The following is a 21,048-nucleotide window of genomic DNA, read 5'->3' as shown; positions in this document are numbered from 1 at the left end:
CTCTTCATATGGAAACGCAGGTGCCACCTTTATCCTTAGGACATTATGAACAGAAGATTCTAGTGCTGTATTGGACTCCTTTTAAACCAAATTTGGATTGAGCCATGATTATTCTATATCGGTCAATCCAAATGAAGAAGTAAAATGTGTGTGTGTGTTCCAGCTGGAGAGTGAGTTTGGCTCGTTCCGTGCGGAGGTGCAACAGGAGCTGGGGGAGCAGAAGCGCGCGCTGGAGGAGCAGAGGGCGGAGCTGCAGGAGAAGGAGGCGGAGCTTGGGCAGATGAAGGACACCATCTTCGAACTGGAGGATGAGGTGGAGCAGCACCGCGCCGTCAAACTGCACGACAACCTCATCATCACCGACCTTGAGAGTGAGTAATGCTGTTACCATAGTGACAACCTCATCATCATCACCGACCTTGAGAGTGAGTAATGCTGTTACCATAGTGACAACCTCATCGTCATCACCGACCTTGAGAGTGAGTAATGCTGTTACCATAGTGACAACCTCATCATCACCGACCTTGAGAGTGAGTAATGCTGTTACCATAGTGACAACCTCATCATCACCGACCTTGAGAGTGAGTAATGCTGTTACCATAGTGACAACCTCATCATCACCGACCTCAAGAGTGAGTAACACACACTTTTACTCTGGTACCATCCTCTTCAAACCTGAGGGGTGTACTAAGAAGCTGGTTCAGATTAAGTTAAGTGGTAAATCGGCCCTGCCGTGGCCAAACGGGAGGGCACTCGTCTACCATGCGGCTGACCCGGGTTCAATTCTCGGCCCGGGTCCTTTGCCGGCCCTTCCCCGTCTCTCTCTCCCCACTTGTTTCCTGTCACTGCCTTCACTGTCACAAGTCAAAAAGACTTGTCGCTATAGTAATAATGTTACTCATTCTTGAGGTCAGTGATGATGAGGTTGACAGATTACAGAAACAATCATCATTCTACTCTACTTTACTTAAATCTCTCCAGAAGCCTATACTAAGAAGCTGGTTCAGGAGTAAACCAGGTTAAGTTAATTGATAAACCATCTGATCGAAGAGCCTGGGGTCCTCATTTTTAAGACTAATGCCCCCCAATTGCAAATATTCTCTTTGTCATGCTCTGCTCGTCTGTAATCTGTATTATCTATATCTATTAGATCGTTTGAAACTTTTTCCTTGTTTTTGTTGTGGTCTTGAGTGTGGTATGACCTCCATGCAAACTCTCTTCCCTCTTTGAGCGTTCAGCTATTGTTGAGGTATTGGATGGATGTTGTATTAAAGTTGTCCAGCAGAGGGGGGTATCTGACCGTCATCCTGTTAGTCTGTTCTGTACAGTGTAAACTGACTTTCTGTCTTCCTCTTCATATCTTGTGTCCTTAGATACACTCAAGAAGCTAACAAACCAAAAATATGACATGGACAAGGAGATCAAAATTCTCAATCGCAAATTGCGGGTTTGTATTCCATTCACATCAATAATCCATTTAAAAGGATTGAAGGCTTTTCTGTTGTGATTTGTAAATGTTTGCAATCTTGAGTTGGCTTGTGTGTCTGTGTGTAATATCTTTGTGCGTCTGTATATTTGTATGCACTTTGTGCACGTGTGTGTATGCGCATGTGCCTGTGTGTGTGTGTGTGTGTATGCGCGCGTGTGTGTGTGTGTGTGTGTGTGTGTGTGTGTGTGTGGTCTTGAATTTTCCAACTTGTGACCAATCTAGCATTCATAGCCCTATTGATTTTCTATATATTCTATCTATCTATTATATAGTCTGTTCTATATATCTATTGATATGCCTGAAAATTATATATTTTATTTTTTGGTGCTTATCGGCAGTGTGAAGACCTACCTCCTTCAACTGTTTGACTCTGACACTATTGTCTGGAACCTGCAAAAAGTGTTTTTGAATGTGATGTACGCACTCTACCCATAACAACTATGAGTGCGTTACAATATGCCACCTTGCCTCCTCCACTTGTGCTTGTCTCCTCATCCCACCTCCTGGCCCCTCCTCCGTGGAGAAAACGATAAAGTTTCCCAGCTGTCAGCCTAGCCAAAACAACTTTTTAGGGACTGTTTTTCATTCACCATCCCAATTGCAAATGAGAAAATTACTTTACAATTGAGCTTTTGTAAGATATTGAAATATAACGCGGTTGTCAGTGATGTCATCATGACATATTACTTCCTGGTACGAGGAGACAAGCACAAGTGGAGGAGGCAAGGCCGCATAGTGTAACGCACTGTATATATCTTGGTCCAGGTAGAGAAATGCTGAGGCACTCAAGGTCGAAATTTTTACTCTTTTTTTTTGGCTACAATTTGCCTACGTGTTTCGGCCCTTATGGCCTTCATCAAAAATTGCAACCTTGAGTCCCTCAGCATTTGTCTACCTGGGCGAAGTTTGAGAGCCCCTACACTGATGAGCAAAAAGGGAAAAAGGTGAAGACCCAGAAGCACTCCAATGACCTGCTTGCGCTTAATACTATTCTTCCATGGTGCAGGAGGAGTCAGCAGAGTGGCGTCAGTTCCAGGCGGACCTGCAGACGGCGGTGGTGATCGCTAACGACATCAAGTCGGAGGCGCAGGAGGAGATCGGAGACCTAAGGCGCCGCCTGCTGGAGGCCCAGGACAAGAACGAGAAGATGATCAAGGAGCTGGAGGAAGTCAAGAACCGCAAGTAAGCAACATGCATACTACTTAGCCTCCCAAGTAAGACACACATACTACTTAGCCTCCCAAGTAAGACACACATACTACTTAGCCTCCCAAGTAAGACACACATACTACTTAGCCTCCCAAGTAAGACACACATACTACTTAGCCTCCTAAGTAAGACACACATACTACTTAGCCTCCCAAGTAAGACACACATACTACTTAGCCTCCCAAGTAAGACACACATACTACTTAGCCTCCTAAGTAAGACACACATACTACTTAGCCTCCTAAGTAAGACATGCATACTACTTAGCCTCCCAAGTAAGACACACATACTACTTAGCCTCCCANGNAAGACACACATACTACTTAGCCTCCTAAGTAAGACATGCATACTACTTAGCCTCCTAAGTAAGACACACATACTACTTAGCCTCCCAAGTAAGACACGCATACTACTTAGCCTCCCAAGTAAGACACGCATACTACTTAGCCTCCCAAGTAAGACACACATACTACTTAGCCTCCCAAGTAAGACACACATACTACTTAGCCTCCCAAGTAAGACACACATACTACTTAGCCTCCCAAGTAAGACACACATACTACTTAGCCTCCTAAGTAAGACACACATACTAGCCTCCCAAGTATGCAATGAAATTAAGCTCCCCAGTGGCATTACACTTGAATGTGTTGGTGTAGACGTTCACCTTTCTCTGAACTCTGAACTGACATCTTTTAACATCACTACCATTTTATGTCGATTTCTACTATGTGGCACTCTGCCATTTAGGTTAATGTAGACTCTGTGTTCTCAAATGATGAAGCTGCAAGTACAGGTGATAAATTCAACAAATGCCACATGTGCCACCTCAGCAGCTGTGGCTGCCTAACTGTAGCCAGGCCATGCCCTCCTAGTGACGCAACACCTTCTGCGGTGCTTCTAGTCAGGCCAAGAGCAATGCAAATATCGTTTCTTATCTCCCGGAAAATCGGGAACTCCACACACTTTTTTTCTTACACCAGTCAACCAGTAGCAAACCCAGGGAGGCGGGTCAACCATGCTGTTTGGGAAATGTTAATTGTTATGCCAGACCAAGTCGATTTGAAGAGATTTGAAAGTCGATGATAATCAGGCTAGCCTAACTGTACAGCAGCGGTTCCCAAACAGGGCCCTTGGACCTCTATGGGGGGTCGCAGAGATAGAGCAGCAGGGTCGCAGTTAGAATGTACTTTTTATAAAAACGGAGGGGGAATTATGGATAACTCCTCATAATTAAGTTAGCAACAGTACTCACATAAAAAGCCAACACGTCCGTTAACATTACTAAATTATAATTTGCGAAAAGTAAAAAAAACACAATTAATGCTCGGCGCTTGGAATATAAGGGGTGGGCGTCATGAAAATATTCTTATGCGCAAAAGGAGGTCCCGAACAGAAGAAGTTTGGGAACTGCTGTACGCTAAGTAGGGTCATTTGGGTGAAAGTAGCAGGCCGCAAGGGTGTGCAAATATAGCAAGCAGTGGCCTGGTTAGCAGGGGGCCTGTGACTTGTGGCATTATGTGCATACTAGACGCGTGTGCCTGTGTGTGTGTGTGTGTGTGTGTGCGTGTGTGCGTGTGTGCGTGTGTGCGTGTGTGCGTGTGTGCGTGTGTGCGTGTGTGCGTGTGTGCGTGCGTGCGTGCGTGCGTGCGTGCGTGCGTGCGTGCGTGCGTGCGTGCGTGTGTGTGTGTTCGCTCAGGTTTAGTCTCTTTACTAGTCTCGAGGGGGAAATTTGTCTTTGAGTAGGTAGGGCAGGTTGCAGCGACGAGAATAGCACAAATGCATGACCTGGCGTACAACCCTCAGCACAATATACACTACAAACGTAAAGCGTCAGAACATGGGAGCCACCACACAAAGGAACAATATGCTGTAAAAACATCAGATAACCACAGAAATGGAAAAGGCACAGGCACAAAACACTGCCCCAAGCTATTCAAACCATACTGCGTACTGTACTGTATTTATCTAGCTTTACCACACACATTTACAGTATGTAGCAGTGTGTTTGCATGCATCATACCGGTACCGTACTTACGTATGCTGTGCTCAAATTGGCCACCTAAATATCCACAACTACATGTAATGTGCTGGCCCACAACAACCTCAATATTGTTATCGGCGATGATGATGATGATGATGATGATGATGATGATGAGAAGGAGGAGGATGATGATAAACTACATGGATGATTGTGTGTGTGTGTGTGTGTGTGTGTGTGTGTGTGTGTGTGTGTGTGTGTGTGTGTGTGTGTGTGTGTGTGTGTGTGTGTGTGTGTATTAGGCAGGACGAGGAGCGTGGGCGTGTGTATAACTACATGAATGATGATGATGATGATTATGATGGTGGTGGTGATGATGATGATGATGATTGTGTGTGTGTGTTAGGCAGGATGAGGAGCGTGGGCGTGTGTATAACTACATGAATGATGATGATGATGATGATTATGATGAAGGTGGTGGTGATGATGATGATGATGATGATGATTGTGTGTGTGTGTTAGGCAGGACGAGGAGCGTGGGCGTGTGTATAACTACATGAATGATGATGATTATGATGAAGGTGGTGGTGATGATGATGATGATGATGATGATGATTGTGTGTGTGTGTGTGTGTGTGTGTGTGTGTGTGTGTGTGTGTGTGTGTGTGTGTGTGTGTGTGTGTGTGTGTGTGTGTGTGTGTGTGTGTGTGTGTGTGTGTTAGGCAGGACGAGGAGCGTGGGCGCGTGTATAACTACATGAATGCGGTGGAGCGGGATCTGGCTGCCCTCCGGCAGGGTATGGGCCTCAGTCGCCGCTCCTCCACCTCCTCCGAACCCTCGCCCACCGTCAAGACCCTCATCAAGAGCTTCGACAACGCCTCCTCGCCAGGTACACACACATATACACATACACACACTCACACACTCACACACACACACACGTGCGCCTCCGAACCCTCGCCAGGTACACACACACGCGCACACATACAGTCCCAGGAAAAAGTTTGTACACCCTTTGACATTTCTTACATTTCTGTCAAAATTGGTCATAAAACATAGTCTGATCTTTCCAGAAATCACAAGAAGGAACAACCAGAGTCTGCTTTAACTAATTCAACCCAAACATTTACAAGTTTTCATATTTTCATTGGCCATAAGATGTAAACATTCACAGGACAGCAAGGCATAAGTAAGTACACCCTTGCATTCAATAGGTTTTAACCTTAAGTTAGTCGCAATAACCTCAACCAGATGTTTCCTGTAGTTGCAGATCAGATTAACAAAACAATCTGGATGTATCTTGTCTCCCTCTTCTTTAGAAAACTGCCCTTCTTCAGCAAGGTTTCTGGGATATCTTTAGTGAATAGCTTTCTTGACTTCATGCCATATCATCTGAAATGTTTTTGTCAGAGCTTTGACTGGGCTATTCCAGAATGTGTATTTCATTCTTATGAAGCAATTCAAATGTCAATTGCCTCTAAAATATGGGTAGTTGTCCCATTTCAGCACCCATCCTCTTGTGTGCCTCAACTGTGTGACAGACTACCTCACATTCTTTCTGTAAAATATCTCAATAAACTTCTGAGTTCATTGTTCCACTGATAATAGCTACGTAACTGACAAGGGCCTGAGGCACCAAGGTAGCCGCATATAATGATGCTGCCGCCACCATACTGAAAAGTGGAGATGATGTTTTGGTGAAGGTGTGGTTCTCCAGTTCTCCTCCAAACATGATACTATGTGTTCCCCTGAAAAATTCAACTTTAGTTTCAACGTTGGTCTACTGAATATTTAGCAGTAATTTTATGAAGCATATAAATGCTTTTTCGCAAACCTCAAAGTTGCAGCAATATTTTTTTGGACAGAAACCCCAATAATTTTAGATTGGCAAAATGAACCCCATTTTTAGCTTTTCTTGGTTACATCTCCACATCTGAGTATGGTGGCGGGAGCATCATTATATGCGGCTACCTTGCTGCCTCAGGCCCTTGAAAGTTTGCTACTATCAGTGGAGCAATGAACTCAAGTTTATTGTGATATTTTACAGAAAAAATGTGAGGAAGTCTGTCACACAGTTGAAGCACACAAGAGGATGGGTGCTGAAATGTGACAACAACCCATACTTAAGAAGCAAATCGACATTAGAATGGCTTCATAACAATGAAGTACACATTCTGGAATAGCCCAGACAAAGCCCTGACTAAAAACAATTGAGATTATATGGCATGAAGTCAATAAAGCTATGCACTCCAGACATCCCAGAAACCTTGATGACGAGAGGCAGTTCTCTAAAGAAGAGGGAGACAAGATACATCCAGATTGCTTTGTTAATCTGATCTGCAACTACAGGACAAGTCTGGTTGAGGATATTGCAACTAACTGAGGGTTAAAACCTATTGAATGCAAGGGTGTACTTACTTATGCCTTGCTCTCCTGTGAATGTTATAGCCTTATGGCCAATAAAAATATGAAAACATGTAATTGTTTGTGTGGAATTAGTTAAAGCAGACTCTGATTGTTCCTTCTTGAGATTTCCGGGAAGATCAGACCATGTTTTATGATCTATTTCGACTGAAAAGTAAGAAATTTCAAAGGGTGTACAAACTTTTTCTTGGGACTGTACATGCGTTCGCACACGCAGAGACACACACACACACACACACACACACACACACACACACACACACACACACACACACACACACACACACACACACACACACACACACACACACACACACACACACACACACACACACACACACACACACACACCAGGACTTGACACTGCCACCAGCCAACCGGCCAAATGCTGGTAAAACTCGGCTGTGACTAGTAACAACTTCAGTCTCACTAGCCAATTTGGCAGGTAGCTTATTCAATGGTACGACATATCAGCATAGCTTTTATTCTATACTTTGCCCCTTGTGTGTCAATTGTTCGTATTAACCATTACTCAGTTACTCAGTTTCTATTTGTTTGATTTATTTCAATGTAGAAAGCTGTGCACTCGACACAGACCAGACCCGACCCGAGCCGAAATCTCTACCCGAAATCTCGCCCCGAACTCTATCAAAATGTAAATTGTGTACGGTACTATACCCAAAGATTCTCTTGTTCTAACTGTAATATTTCTGTATGTATATCCAAAGATCTAAATTAACACCCGCTGGTGAAAAGTCAGTTTGGCTGTTAGGAAATAAAGCTTACTAGCCACTTTGACCCATCAATGAAATGATGATGATGATGATGATGATGAATAAAGTTTATTTAGAGCCCTGTTCATATCGGTATACGCATGCATGTGTACATGTGTGTACGCCTGAATTTGTGTGTGTGTGTATGCCTTAATGTGTGTGTGTGCGCGTGTGTGTGTCTCCATGTGTGTGTGTGTGTGCGTGTGTGCGTGTGTGTGTCTCCATGTGTGTGTGTGCGTGTGCGCGTGTGTGTGTCTGCATGTGCGCATGTGTGTGTCTGCATGTGCGTGTGTGTGTGTCTGCATGTGTGCGTGTGTGTGTGTGCGTGTGTTTCTGCATGTGTGCGTGTGTGTGCGCGCGTGTGTTTTTCTCCATGTGTGCGTGTGTGTGCGTGCGTGTGTGTGTCTGCATGTGTGATTCCTCCTTCTAGCCCCCGTCCCAGTTGTAGTGCCTGCAGTGTAATGTAATAATATGTAAAAGACTTATTTTGTGTGTGTGTGTGTGTGTGTGTGTGCACGTGTGTCTGTGTGTGCGCTTGCATGTGTGTGTGTCTCCATGTCTGATTCCTCCTTCTAGCCCCCGCCCCAGCGGTGGTTCCTGCGGTGGCCGCGACGGCGGCCATGACCCGTACTCCGCTGAGTCCCAGCCCTCTGAAGACGCCCCCCGCCGCCGCCGTCTCCCCCATACAGGTCAGTAGGGGTGTCAACAGTAATCGATTCGGCAATGCATCACAATGCGGGCCAGAACAATTCAATAATCGATTCGGCAATGCATCACAATGCGGGCCAGAACAATTCAATAATCGATTCGGCAATGCATCACAATGCGGGCCAGAACAATTCAATAATTGATTCAGTAGATGCGATAATCGATGCAGCATATGTTTTAAAGTTTCAATAACTTTGAAGCAAATTAACTTTTCAATTAAATGAAAGCACTTTAAACCATTGAAGCCTGCATGACCGATACACACAATAGCCAAGAAAATGCTATTCATTATCTGACTGCTTGTATTGCCCCGTGACTGAAGAAAACATTGCCTTGCTTTCATTAGAAATGTAATGCATTGCAATGCATCATAGAATCAGACTGAATCGATACGAATCGAATCGCTAACTGTTTAATCGTAATCGAAGGGAATCGCAAGGGCCGTGCCAATGCACACCACTACAGGTCAGCCAAGGGGTCAGGGGTCATAGGTCATACCAGAGATGTGGGGGTGGATTCCAATATGCGGACTCCAATCCCGTCCTCCCTTGCTCACTTACCTCCTTGTGACCTCCTCCTGATGACGTCACAGACAACAGATTTGTATGATAATATCTTGCAAAAGCTCAAATCTAATGCCATTTCCTCATTTGCAAATGGGATGGTAAATGAGGAATAGTCCCCCAAAAGTTGTTTTTCAGCTTACAGCGGGGAAGCTTTATTGTTTTCTCCATGGAAGCGGGGCCACTAGCACAGGCTGAGGAGGGAGTCAAACTTCAGTCACAAATTGATGAGTTGAGACTCGTCAATACTAGGAGTGACTTGTGACTTGACTTGAACTTGTGCGCTATTGACTCGAGACTTGACTTGGACTTGACCGTTTTCGCTTGCCTTGACTGGCAATGGCATGCGAAGTCTAAATATATTACATTTTTTTGCATCTGTATGTGAAAATACAAAATGGAAATGAAATGATTTGCCCCTAACCAGTATTAGCAGGCCACCAAACTGGCGTGTCGGGAGTCAAACCTGCAACCTTTGGACTTCAAGTCTGACACCCTAACCACTTACCCACGACTGCCCTAAGTGAAGTGAAAGCGAAAGCCCAACTGGGAAACTCCAACTCCCATTGTCATTGTGTCTATATAAGGCACAGATGTTCATGATTTAACACACCCTAATTTTTTCTTAAAGACCTGAATTGACAGTTGCACTGCAAAAAAAAAAAAAAAACCCATAATCACACATGAAATTGAACGTGGACATAATTTACCACTTATTTAGGCGCGAAAAAAATGGGGACACTTCTGGTTACATTCGGGACAATACAAAGTGGAATCCGGGACCATTGCGGGACACAAAGGAAAAAAGTTAATTTCGAGCCCTGCTTCCCCCACCAACCTGGCGTGTCGGGAGTCGAACCGGCAACCTTTGGGATACAAGTGCGATGCCTTAACCGTTTACCCCTAAGCGGGTACCCCCCCCCCGTCCCTGGAGACAGTTTTCCTCCAGCTGGCTCATGGATTTGATTTGAGCCATCGCATCACATCTGGATCAAAGAGGAATTAAACTTGTTCTATTTTCAGCCAGTACAACCCACCCAGTGCAGCCTGGGTAGACACCACTCCCTGTGCCGGCTGAATACTATGGCAGTGGTTTTCAAAATGGGGGCCGGGGAGCTCTGTGGTGGGGCACAAAGGGGTGCCAGGGGGTTCGCGGCAGGTTGGAAGATAAAGTATAGCAAAGCAAAATAAATGATTTTAAAGTTAATGTACACCAAAATAAACAAAAAATAAGACAAACAATATTTCCCATTGGTTAATAATTACATTGTAATAATCTACTGCATCTCTGAAAAATATATCTATAATTGCCATTTTACACATCCAAATGGGGACCTAAAACACATAAATAGACCATGACTGTGATTGAGGGTGCACGGAAAAAAAATATTGTGGCATGAGCCATGTAAAAGGGTGCCTTGGCTGGAATCTAGAAGTATATGGGGCTTGGCTGGAATCTAGCAGTATGTGGTGGTCCGCTTCATGGTAAAGTCTGGGAACCCGTGTGCTATGGCATGCCCCCCAGGCGGTGTCATGAGACAGCAGCGATTACAAAGGGCTCCTGTCCTGTCATTGGTGACTAAAGGGCTTGTCCCTGCAATTAATTTGAGATTAAACACCTGACAAATCACATGAGGTTGGATGACTGTTAATGAAAGATCGTCTTGCGTACCGTAAAACTTCACGGTATTTCCTGGAACAAACACTTCTTTACATGTATATAAATAAAAAAAGAACAGGCAAATGTCATTGATGCAATCAAAGGTTCTTCTTGATGTCACAGGATGGATTTTTTTTTTTGCTGCATCTCTTAATGTGTTGCGACCTAAAATAGATGAGAAGAGCAGAAGTGTGGTGGTGTGTGCTGGTTGGGGTATTCCCCCTCCTCTCTTCCCCTCCTCTCTTCCTCACTCAGTGTTGCCAGATTGGGCACTTTCCTGCCTAATTGATCTGCTTAGTATGGTTGTCTGCGGGTAAAAATCGGTAGAAGGGGGATTTGGGCATGTTTTTCTGCACATTTTTTCGCCATAGAAATCAATAGAATTTAGTTCAAATTAGGCAGATTTAGTGCTTCCAGGCGGGTTTTGAGCTCATCTGGCAACCCTTTTCCCCAGTCCTCAGGCGGATGTCCTCCATTCCCCCTGTCTCCAGCTCTCCACACAGTTCTCCAACTCCAGAGGCTAAGCACACCTTTTACAGGACAAAAAACAGGATGTTTGTGCCCCAGAATTTTCTGAAAGCAACTTGGGGATATTTATAGTGTATTTTTTTCTGGTGTCCGTTCCTTCTGACTTCCCCTCCTTGTCTCTCACTTGGACACTGGACAGACATCTGCCTGGCGAGCTGTCTTGAAGCCCTCTCCTCTCCTCACACACTCCCAGGATGGAGGAAATGGTCGTGCACTATGCAGACGCGCTCTTGGTCATATTCCATTCTTGTTACAATACAATACAATATACAACATGTATTTATATAGCACAGTATCACAACTATGAAGTTGACTTAAAACGCTTTCAAATACATACACATACATACACACACACACATACACATTCCCGCATTCACACACCAGCTCTGGATGCTGCCGTATAGCGCCAATTGTCCGGTTTTCATGTGAACAAGTGCACACATACGCGCACACACATAGTTATAATAATCTTTTAAAAAAGGTTACTCTGGAAACGATTGTTACATAGTCTAAATTCTTTCATCATGATTCATATACATGGGTTCCAAAGTTTGTTTACCTGACTGCGCAAAACTATCTGCGCACAACTCAACCTCTGATTGTTGCAAACCGCTGTCAGTCAATAGCGCACGTGGTTGGCTGCCAGTGTCTTGCCCCTCCTCATAACATCGTATTTACAAACATTCAGAACCCATGTATACCAAGCCAGGAGACACTGTCTGTCATGTCAGTTCAGCTTTTTTATATTATATAAGCACTGCTGAGAAGGAGAAGAGTGCTTGCAGCTTGACCTTTCGTTGGACAGGGTCAGGAAGCTTTATTGAAAAAGAAATATTGAGTGCTGAGTGACGGTTCAGACAGACTTCCCTCCTCTCCTCTCTGTGTCCATCATGTGTCTGAGTATATGTGTATGGGAAGGCTAAAGGGGCAGGGAAGAGCATGCTTGGAATGGAATGAAAGGGGATTTGAAGTGAGATTCCATTTGAGAACACCATTTTGAAGTCATCACTCCCAAGGATTCCAGTAGCTCAATTAAAATGGACCAATTATGTCACATTATCTCTCAGTAGAGAGATGGTTTTAAGGAAGACTGAACAATTTCAGATACAAAGAAACCAAAACAAAACTATTTAGTTTTTTCATCTAATCTTGAATGTTTTAATGATTGCACGTTATAGTAAGTGGCGTGCGCCTTAATAGACTTCACATCAACACCTGCATCTTGCCATTCCTTCTAGTTACGACCATCACTGTCTACAAGACTTAATTTTATAAGCATTCCCAAACAGACTAGTATTTCAGAACAACTCTCTTTCTTGAACATTTCCTGAATGCAGCTAATCACTTAATGTGATTTCTCTTCTAATGAGGCATAGAAAAGAAAATGAGATACAAAAAAAAAAGACGGTGTCTGGAATGTCTTGTAAAGTCGTGAGCGGAGGCGGGACAACAAAGCCAAGGAAGCCCCATGGAGCTTAACATGCCTGGCATACCACTGCTGTGGTGTTTCTCAACAGGGGCTCTACAGGTCCTCAGGGGGGCATTAGGGAGCCCTTAGGAGGGCGTGGAGAAGGAGGCAGTTGGGAGGAGGGGGGGCACTCATTTGCAAATGGGGGCAATTGTCTATTGTCTATTTTGTAATTCTAAGGTGGGTGTTGGCAGGCTTATGATGAGGTCGAGGGGGCATTGGCAGGCTTATGATGAGGTCAAGGGGGCGTTTGTTAAAAAAAAAGGTGCTCTGTTGGAACTGGACAGGGCCGTCTGCCTGTAATCAAGTTAGGCAGTTGTGTGCGTGCGTGCGTGCGTGCGTGCGCAAGAGTCTCAATGGCCACGATGGCTCCTGCCCCCCGTGGGGCATGATGATTAAATCCCTACTTCATTACAACGGTCCTGATGAATATCTGCATTGTAGTCCGGAGACAAACACTGCTTTATGAGTTTGTGTGTGTTTCTGGATTAAGAAAAAAAAAACTTTGAATGAAACGCGATAATGAAGTCTACATTTATAGCAATGGTGACAAAATGTTTCATGTGACTACTAGTCACCGGACTGATTAATTGGAGCTGTGTGTAACTTTCAATCGGGTCCCTTCTAAAAACATCTTCACTGTCAAGAAGCTTTTTCGAAACGTTAGTCTAATGCACTGTAAATAAATAAGAAATAACTGAAAAGTCGTCCATGTGGCACCAGATTTCTTCCCTTGTTGTTTGAAGACACTTTGTGTCAATTTGGGTCGGTCGGTGTCTTTGCCTGTTTGCTTCGATGCCAGCTTGACTCCCGTCCCCACTGACGTACATGTACACGTATTAAAGGGCATTGTTTCGCTTCCATAGAAAGATGGCAGTGATTGTGTTGTTGCTTTGGCGTTTTACTTACGCGTTGACCTACGTATTGGTCCATCACTGGCTACTTGTCCTGTCTTGCACTTTGCTTTCAGTCTGTAAATGTCAGTCCTATGTATGTCTATGTCTTGGCATGGTATAGAGAGAGAAATGTAATTTCAATTTCCTTGTATGTCCTGTGCATATGAAGAAACTGATAATCAAAGCTGACTTGACTTGACTTGACCTGGATGCCACTGGCAGTGATTGTGTTGTTGCTTTGGCGTTTTACTTAAGCGTTGACCTGGATGCCATTTCTCGAAAGGATCGTTGCTAACCAGTTAGCGACTTAGAAGGTTGGCAATATGAATTTGCATTGCAACCAAGTATGCTGCTAACTTAGTTAGCAACGACACTTTCGAGAAACGCCCTCCTGGATGCCACTGGCAGTAATTGTGTTGTTGCTTTGGCATTTTACTTATGATATTTATGTATGATAATGTGCTTTACAAGTAAGTTTGATTGATTGATGGATTTTACTTCCGCGTTGACCTGGAACATTTCTCTGTTTCTCTGCAGCGACACGCTGCCATGACGCCCAAACCCCTCTCCTCCCTGGTGGACAAGAGATCAAGCTACTCAGACCTTACTATGGCAGGTATGGAACTTACACACACACACACACACACACACACACACACACACACACACACACACACACACACACACACACACACACACACACACACACACACACACACAATCACACACACACAATCACACACACACACACACACAATCACACACACACAATCACACACACACACAAGCACACACACACACACACACACAAGCACACACACACACAAGCACGCAGGCTCACACACACACAAGCACACATGCACGCACACACACACTCGCACACACACACTCGCACACACACACACACACAAGCACGCACATCAAGCTACTCAGACCTTAGTATGCCAGGTATGTAGCACGCACGCACGCACGCAATCAATCACACACATTTTTTCCCTCCTCCATACATTTAGATGGGCCCCCTCTGTCTAACTTTCACACAAACACACACAAACACACACACACACACAAACACACACACACGGTATGCACTTCAGTCCTCAATACATTTGGATGGGCCCCCACTGTCTTATCATACACACACACACACAAAAACACTGAAGCAGATGTGAGTACCCTCTGTGGAATCCGAAACAGGTGTGTACTCACCTTAGATCTTCCAGAAATCCTGCCATATGTTTGGGCTTGCCTTGTACGCCTTGTACGCCTTATACGCGGAATGTGGTCACAGTATATGATAAATGGCCCCTGTCCAATGCCCTTGCTCCATAACATAATAGAAGTAGAAAAGTAATTGGAAGAAATCGAATCGTATCGTATCGTGGGGAATCCCTGCTTTAAGAAATCGATACCATATCGTATCGTCATGAAGGCTGTGATTTACACCCCTACCTGTCGTAAGGTGTAGTTGTGGTGTACGTGTGGTGCAGTATGTGATGTGAAATTGTATAAAGTAGTATTGTTAGCGTGTGGGGCTGCCTCCTATTTCATCAGCATTTTACCCTCAGGGCTACAGTTTCTCTCTGCTTCAATATTGCAACCAATAATACAGTTTTAATAAAACATGAAGCCAACCCAATACTTCTGTGTGTGCGTGTGCGTGTGCATGTGTGTGTGTGTGTGCGTGCGTGTGTGTGACCGTGACCCATCAGGAGACCACCTGCTCCGCACGTCTCCTGGCACGCGGCCACCGCTGCAGAGAGTTCCCACCATGGACTCCTCCAAATCCATCTCAGGTGGGCGCCCAGTGTTTTCGCCTTTATTCGATAGACACACACACACACACACACACACACACACACACACACACACACACACACACACACACACACACACACACACACACACACACACACACACACACACACACACACACACACACACACACACACACACACACAAATGGTAAAAAAAGGTCCTACATTAGATACTAGGCCTACTACCTACCACTACATATGCACAGACTTTCTCACAAGTGCATGCCATGCATATTCACACAATATGTGTGTGGAAGCATGCTTGCGTGTGTGCGTGTGTGCGTGCGTGTGTGTGTGTGTGTTTCTGATACTCCGGATGATGCTTTAACATTTCTCTTATTGTGTTCCTGTTTGCCTAGTGTGTGCGTGCGTGTGTGTGGTGATGTTTAAACATGTCTCATGTTGTGTTCCTGTTCATCTCCAGTGTCTCGGCGCAGCAGCGAGGAGCTGAAGAGGGACCTGTCTGGTACCGACAGCCCTGGCTCCACCCCCCTCATGACGTTAGGCCCCTCCTCTCCTCAGATGTCACTCACATCTGGCTCCTCCCCTACAGCGTCCGTCACCCCGACAACCAGAGGACGCTTAAGGTAGGTCACCACGAGATCAACAGGGGGCTTGTGTAAACACAAGACAGGAGTCAGGGAGACAGAGGCTGCAGTAGTGGAGATCAATTAGCAGAGCTGGAGACTGCAGTAGTGTTAGAGTTAGAGTGTACTTTATTGTCCCTGGAAGGGAAATCATTGTCTTGGGCTTCAACAATCACTGCATAACATATAGTACTCACTCACATACCCATACAACATAACATAGAGAACACAAAAAACATACAAACATAGAACACATAAAAGCATAAGAAACATGGAAAAAACCTGTGCACTCCCTTCACATGGCATGTCTATCTATCATTGAGCATTCTAATCGCATTGGGGACAAAAGAGTTCTTATACTTTATCAGTCTGCAGTTCAGCGTCCTGAAACGTCTACCTGAGGGAAGCAGTGTAAACTCATGGTGCAGAATGTGTGTGGGATCCTCTAGTGCAGTGGTTCTCAACTGGAACAGTCTTGGGACCCACCATTTTCCACTCTCATTCGCGACCCAATTTTTTAGCATTCAAGTCAATTCAATATAATTCTCAAAATGTAACCAAGACTCGAATGACTGGTTGCCTATCAAAATAAAAGTTGTAAATTGTTGCAGGAAAAGTTGGATTTTTTTTTTTTAGAATTACGTTTTTTTTACACCAAGGCTTCGCAACCCACCCATGACCCTTCCACGACCCACTTTTGGGTCGCGACCCACCAGTTGAGAAACACTGCTCTAGTGGAGATCAATTAGCAGAGCTGGAGACTGGAGATCAGGGATGTCAAACTCACGCCCTACTATGCTTGCCTCACATGCATGAACGGCATGAAGTTCGTTTTGCTTTGCCAAATTTGCTTGCATGTGTCCCCAGCGTTAGAAACTAACTTTCTTGAATCACCCCTTGGTCTGTTCTGCCGTTTTTCTGGTAGGCCTACAGCTCGACACAGCACGACTCGGCTGACACTTTTTGCTTTTCGAATAGGCATGACACGGCTCAATCGTAAAGCAAAAAGAGGTGGTCGAGCTGTAGGCCTACCAGAAAAACGGCAGTGGAAAAGACGCATTTGTGTCCCTGATGTTACCTCAGTTTGTTAGCTCTGAGCAAGTGGTAATTCTTGTAATAGAAGAGGGCCAAGGCTTTGTTTTTATCTGAGGATAAACATGGAAGTGTCTTCTGTTAGGACGTTGACGACTCACTTGGTGTTCACTTGGCTTTGTCACTTAACTAAATCACCTTGTTGGAATACGCCCATTTCCCCAGGCCTGTCTATGAAGAGGAATGTGTGTGAATGCCTTTAGGTGCTAGTCAAATAAAAAAGTCATTAGGCTTTTTGGGGGACTGGCCGGGTCACGATTATTTCACATTTTTAGGGTCTCAGCTGTTTTTCTGGGCGGACTTGCACATCGACATCTCAACTTTTCCAAAACAAATACTTTCTGGAGTTATTGTGACGCGTGTTGATGAAATAACATGTCCAGTGCCTTAAGCCAGTGGAGGCTGCTGTTTCTGTTTTTAAGAGGAAAAACCCAAAAACAGAAGCAGAATTCGGTAAAAGAAGTTGTGCGATTTTCTTATCATATTCATCAAATGAATGTTCCTGGAAGGGACAACAAGATTTTCTAATAAAAGATTGTTAGAAAGATAGATGGAGTTCTCGGAACTGAATTGTGACAGCACATATTTCAGGCGTCATCTGTTCCAGATGGTTCCAGAGTTTTGTATCGTATCCATCCACTTGTCACCTCAAATGCACTCCACATCTGCTACTGCACAAAATTCAGTTATCATAGTTTTTGGGAAAATAAACTATGTTAAAATATGTTTATAATAAAATGTAGTTTTGGGGCTATAATGCTGAAGACACTTTGCAAGGAGATGTTGTTTTCTTCAGTTTTGCACTCAAGGCTAGGCGATGTCTTCTGCCGATGAATTCATTAACTGTTAGTTGATTGACCTTATTGATCGACTTACGATAAATTGCTCAACTTCCTGCCTAGCAGACTTCATCGTTAGCTATTACACCTGTTGCATTGTCTCTTTGTTTCTCGTGCAGTTTTCGGAGTGAGAAGTCCCCACACTTAAAATCCTTTTTGTTGTCTTTTATTATTTCATGGCCAGGAGCCATGAAATAATAAAAAATGATTTTAAGTGTGCAGACTTTTCACGTTTTCCTGGGATGTCCGCAATCTTCACCTTCAACTCTTGTGCAACCCGCTTCTCTGTCCTGTCTACTCGAATGACTACGAGTGTGTCTGACTTTCCGGAAACTGATGGCGAGAGCTCCGGTGCCAGTTACTGTACTGTGGTAATTTACAGTAACTCTAAATGAGGGCTGTTGAAATGTGGCCTTGACAAGAGCTTAATGAGCAAGCTGTTAAGCTCTATGCATTGACCAGTTGTGCGGTAACTTACAGCAACTCTCCAAAGGAGGGCTGTTGACACGAAGCTAATGGAGTGCAGGTCCTTCACAAGAGCTGAATGAGTGAGCTTTTATACTGGCTCTATACATTGACCAGCAGTGCGGTAACTTACAGTAACTGTCAAATGAAGCCTGTTGAAAGGAGCGCAGTCCCTCAGAACAGCCCATGCATTCATTCATTCTCTCGGCTGTTGTCATCATATCTGTAGAATAGATGGCCAGTGTTGCGCAACAGCACAGCAGGTATCCACTTTCCCCCCCAGTGATGACTAACGTGTCATCAGGTCGGAGGCCCGGGACGGGACGGATGGAGGATGCTGGGTAGACGCATTCAGAGACCTGAGCTAAATTCCCTGCACAGGAAGAGAGAAGACATGCACACACGCACACGCACACACACACACACACACGCATTTTCAAAAGACTGTTTTGTGATTAGCATCCAAAACAGTGTTGTTGGGCTATATTAAATGGAGACGGAAATGACTTTGCAGTTTGCACATCACATGAGAATGAGTTTGCACATCACTGACAGTCACAGTCCAACCAACTGCTCCTGTCGTAAGTGTATGCAGGGTTGCCAGATGAGGCTGATGATTTCCAGCCCAAAAAATGCTCAAAACCCGCCTATAAGCACAAAATCCTGCCCAATGGCAAAAATTGGGCAGGTTTTTCTGCTAAATGCCATTTTTACCCGCACACGGCCATCCTAAGCAGCCCAATAGGGCGGGAAACAGCCCAATCGGGCAACACTGAGTGTATCTGAAAGCGAGAGTGAGCATGGCGGTGTCTGGAAAGGGGCACAATTAACTGTAACTCTACCCGGGCTGTGGTGCACTCTGAATGGCCCCTACTGTACAGGTGACCTTTGCTACCAGATTTCCCATCTTGTACCCCTTTCGTCATTGTTCCTCTTCGTGCAGAAACACAAAGCGCCCCCCATGGCACAAAACGTCCCATATGCCCCAAAATGTCCCCCGTGGCACACACACACACACACACACCCTCCATGCCACAAAGCCCCGTCCTCCGTCCCCCATGGCACATGGTGCAAGCCCCCACTCCCCCATGCCACAAAACCTTCTCCTGTGTCATCTTTTTTCTCATCTCGTTCTCCCTTTGTGAATAATTGATGCGAGTCATTCTTCTTCCACTGAGAGATGTAGGCAGGGCCGTTGCTGTGTCCAGGATCCATCATCAACCTACAGTGCCTATAAAAAGTCTACACATCCCTGTTCAATAAAAAATCTAAAATATTATCCTGTAAAATGCAATTGAATCAAAGCTTTAAAGGGAAAACGTAGAAATGAAGAAACTTAAATTAACATGGTTGCATAAATATGCACACCCTTATACTTGGAAGAAAAAGAATCAGAGACAGGATGCTGCTGTTAATGTTTTTAATCAATTTGCATGGTGTCACAGACTTTTTTTTTATTTTCTTAGTCTGCATTCCTTAATCCCTATCCAGCACCTAGAACTTCTGAAGTGGATGTGTGTGCTTTTTTTTTAGGATTCTAAAGCCACGTTCACAAACACGGCTACTAGTTGCTGACTCAACTAGAGAGTTGAGTCAATAGAATGTTTATGTGTTCCAGCGAGGCAAGGAGGCGAGTAGGCAAGGAGAGCACAAGTGATGCGATGTGGGAGGATTCCAAGTTAAAAATATTTTAACTTCGACCCAGGCAAGTATAGTACTTCTTGCTTGTGCATTGGCAGTTAAAGCCGCAGGAACATTTAGCGAACATTCCATGAGTGAGTGGCAAGTAGGTGAGTGAGCGAGAAGCGACTATTGTATGTGAATGCGGCCTAAGAGTATGACCATCGCTGCCCCTGCACTCCCCCGCCCTTCATAGGATGCTTCTGTGACGTGCTAGGTAGCCCGCTTCATAACTAGGTCATGTCTCACAGTGACTGCAGCCCCCTGATCAAATAATGACAGACAGGGTTGTCATTAGCAGGATGGAGTGCTGGTGTATTGATTGGTGTGGTGTTATTGAGATTAGCAAACATTTTCTCTCTTTCTTTATCTTTCCTTTGCCTCTGTTTTTCTCTCTCTCTCTCTCTCTCTCTCTCTCTCTCTCTCTCTCTCTCTCTCTCTCTCTCTGAAGTAGTGTCACAATCCAAAATAAATTGGTGTTAAAAATAACAAATCTCTCTCTCTCTCCATCTCTCTCTCTCTATCTATCTATGTATCTCTCTCTCTCTCTCTCTCTCTCTCTCTCTCTCTCTCTCTCTCTCTCTCTCTCTCTCTCTCTCTCACACACAGCTAGTGTCACAATTCAAAATAAATAGATGTTAAAAATAACAAATATTTCTCTCTCTCTCTCTCTCTCTCTCTCTCTCTCTCTCTCTCTCTCTCTCTCTCTCTCTCTCTCTCTCTCTCTCTCTCTCTCTCTCTCTCTCTCTCTCTCTCTCTCTATCTCTCTCTCTTCCTTTCCAGAGAGGAGAGGAAGGATCCTCTGGCGGCTCTGTCCAGGGAGTACGGAGGCTCCAAGCGGAACGCGCTGCTCAAGTGGTGTCAGAAGAAGA

General features: G+C 44.6%; 1 protein-coding gene across 1 annotated transcript in view; it reads left to right on the top strand.

Annotated features, from left to right (window-relative positions):
- Positions 1–21,048, top strand: part of specc1lb (sperm antigen with calponin homology and coiled-coil domains 1-like b) — a 53,348-nt gene that overhangs the window by 20,053 nt on the left and 12,247 nt on the right. The window contains exons 13-21 of the mRNA XM_063210230.1: positions 164–371; positions 1,374–1,447; positions 2,496–2,671; positions 5,399–5,565; positions 8,450–8,562; positions 14,234–14,312; positions 15,409–15,492; positions 15,938–16,100; positions 20,960–21,048. The exon at positions 20,960–21,048 is cut by the window's right edge and continues 14 nt beyond it. Of these exons, the coding sequence (XP_063066300.1) occupies positions 164–371; positions 1,374–1,447; positions 2,496–2,671; positions 5,399–5,565; positions 8,450–8,562; positions 14,234–14,312; positions 15,409–15,492; positions 15,938–16,100; positions 20,960–21,048 (1,153 nt within the window). The remainder of the gene's footprint in view (positions 1–163; positions 372–1,373; positions 1,448–2,495; positions 2,672–5,398; positions 5,566–8,449; positions 8,563–14,233; positions 14,313–15,408; positions 15,493–15,937; positions 16,101–20,959) is intronic.

This window comes from Engraulis encrasicolus, chromosome 11 (assembly GCF_034702125.1).
Source record: "Engraulis encrasicolus isolate BLACKSEA-1 chromosome 11, IST_EnEncr_1.0, whole genome shotgun sequence".
Classification (NCBI taxonomy): Eukaryota; Metazoa; Chordata; class Actinopteri; order Clupeiformes; family Engraulidae; genus Engraulis; species Engraulis encrasicolus.
The sequence above is the reverse complement of the archived record's forward strand: the minus strand, read 5'-3'. Positions and strand labels throughout refer to the sequence as shown.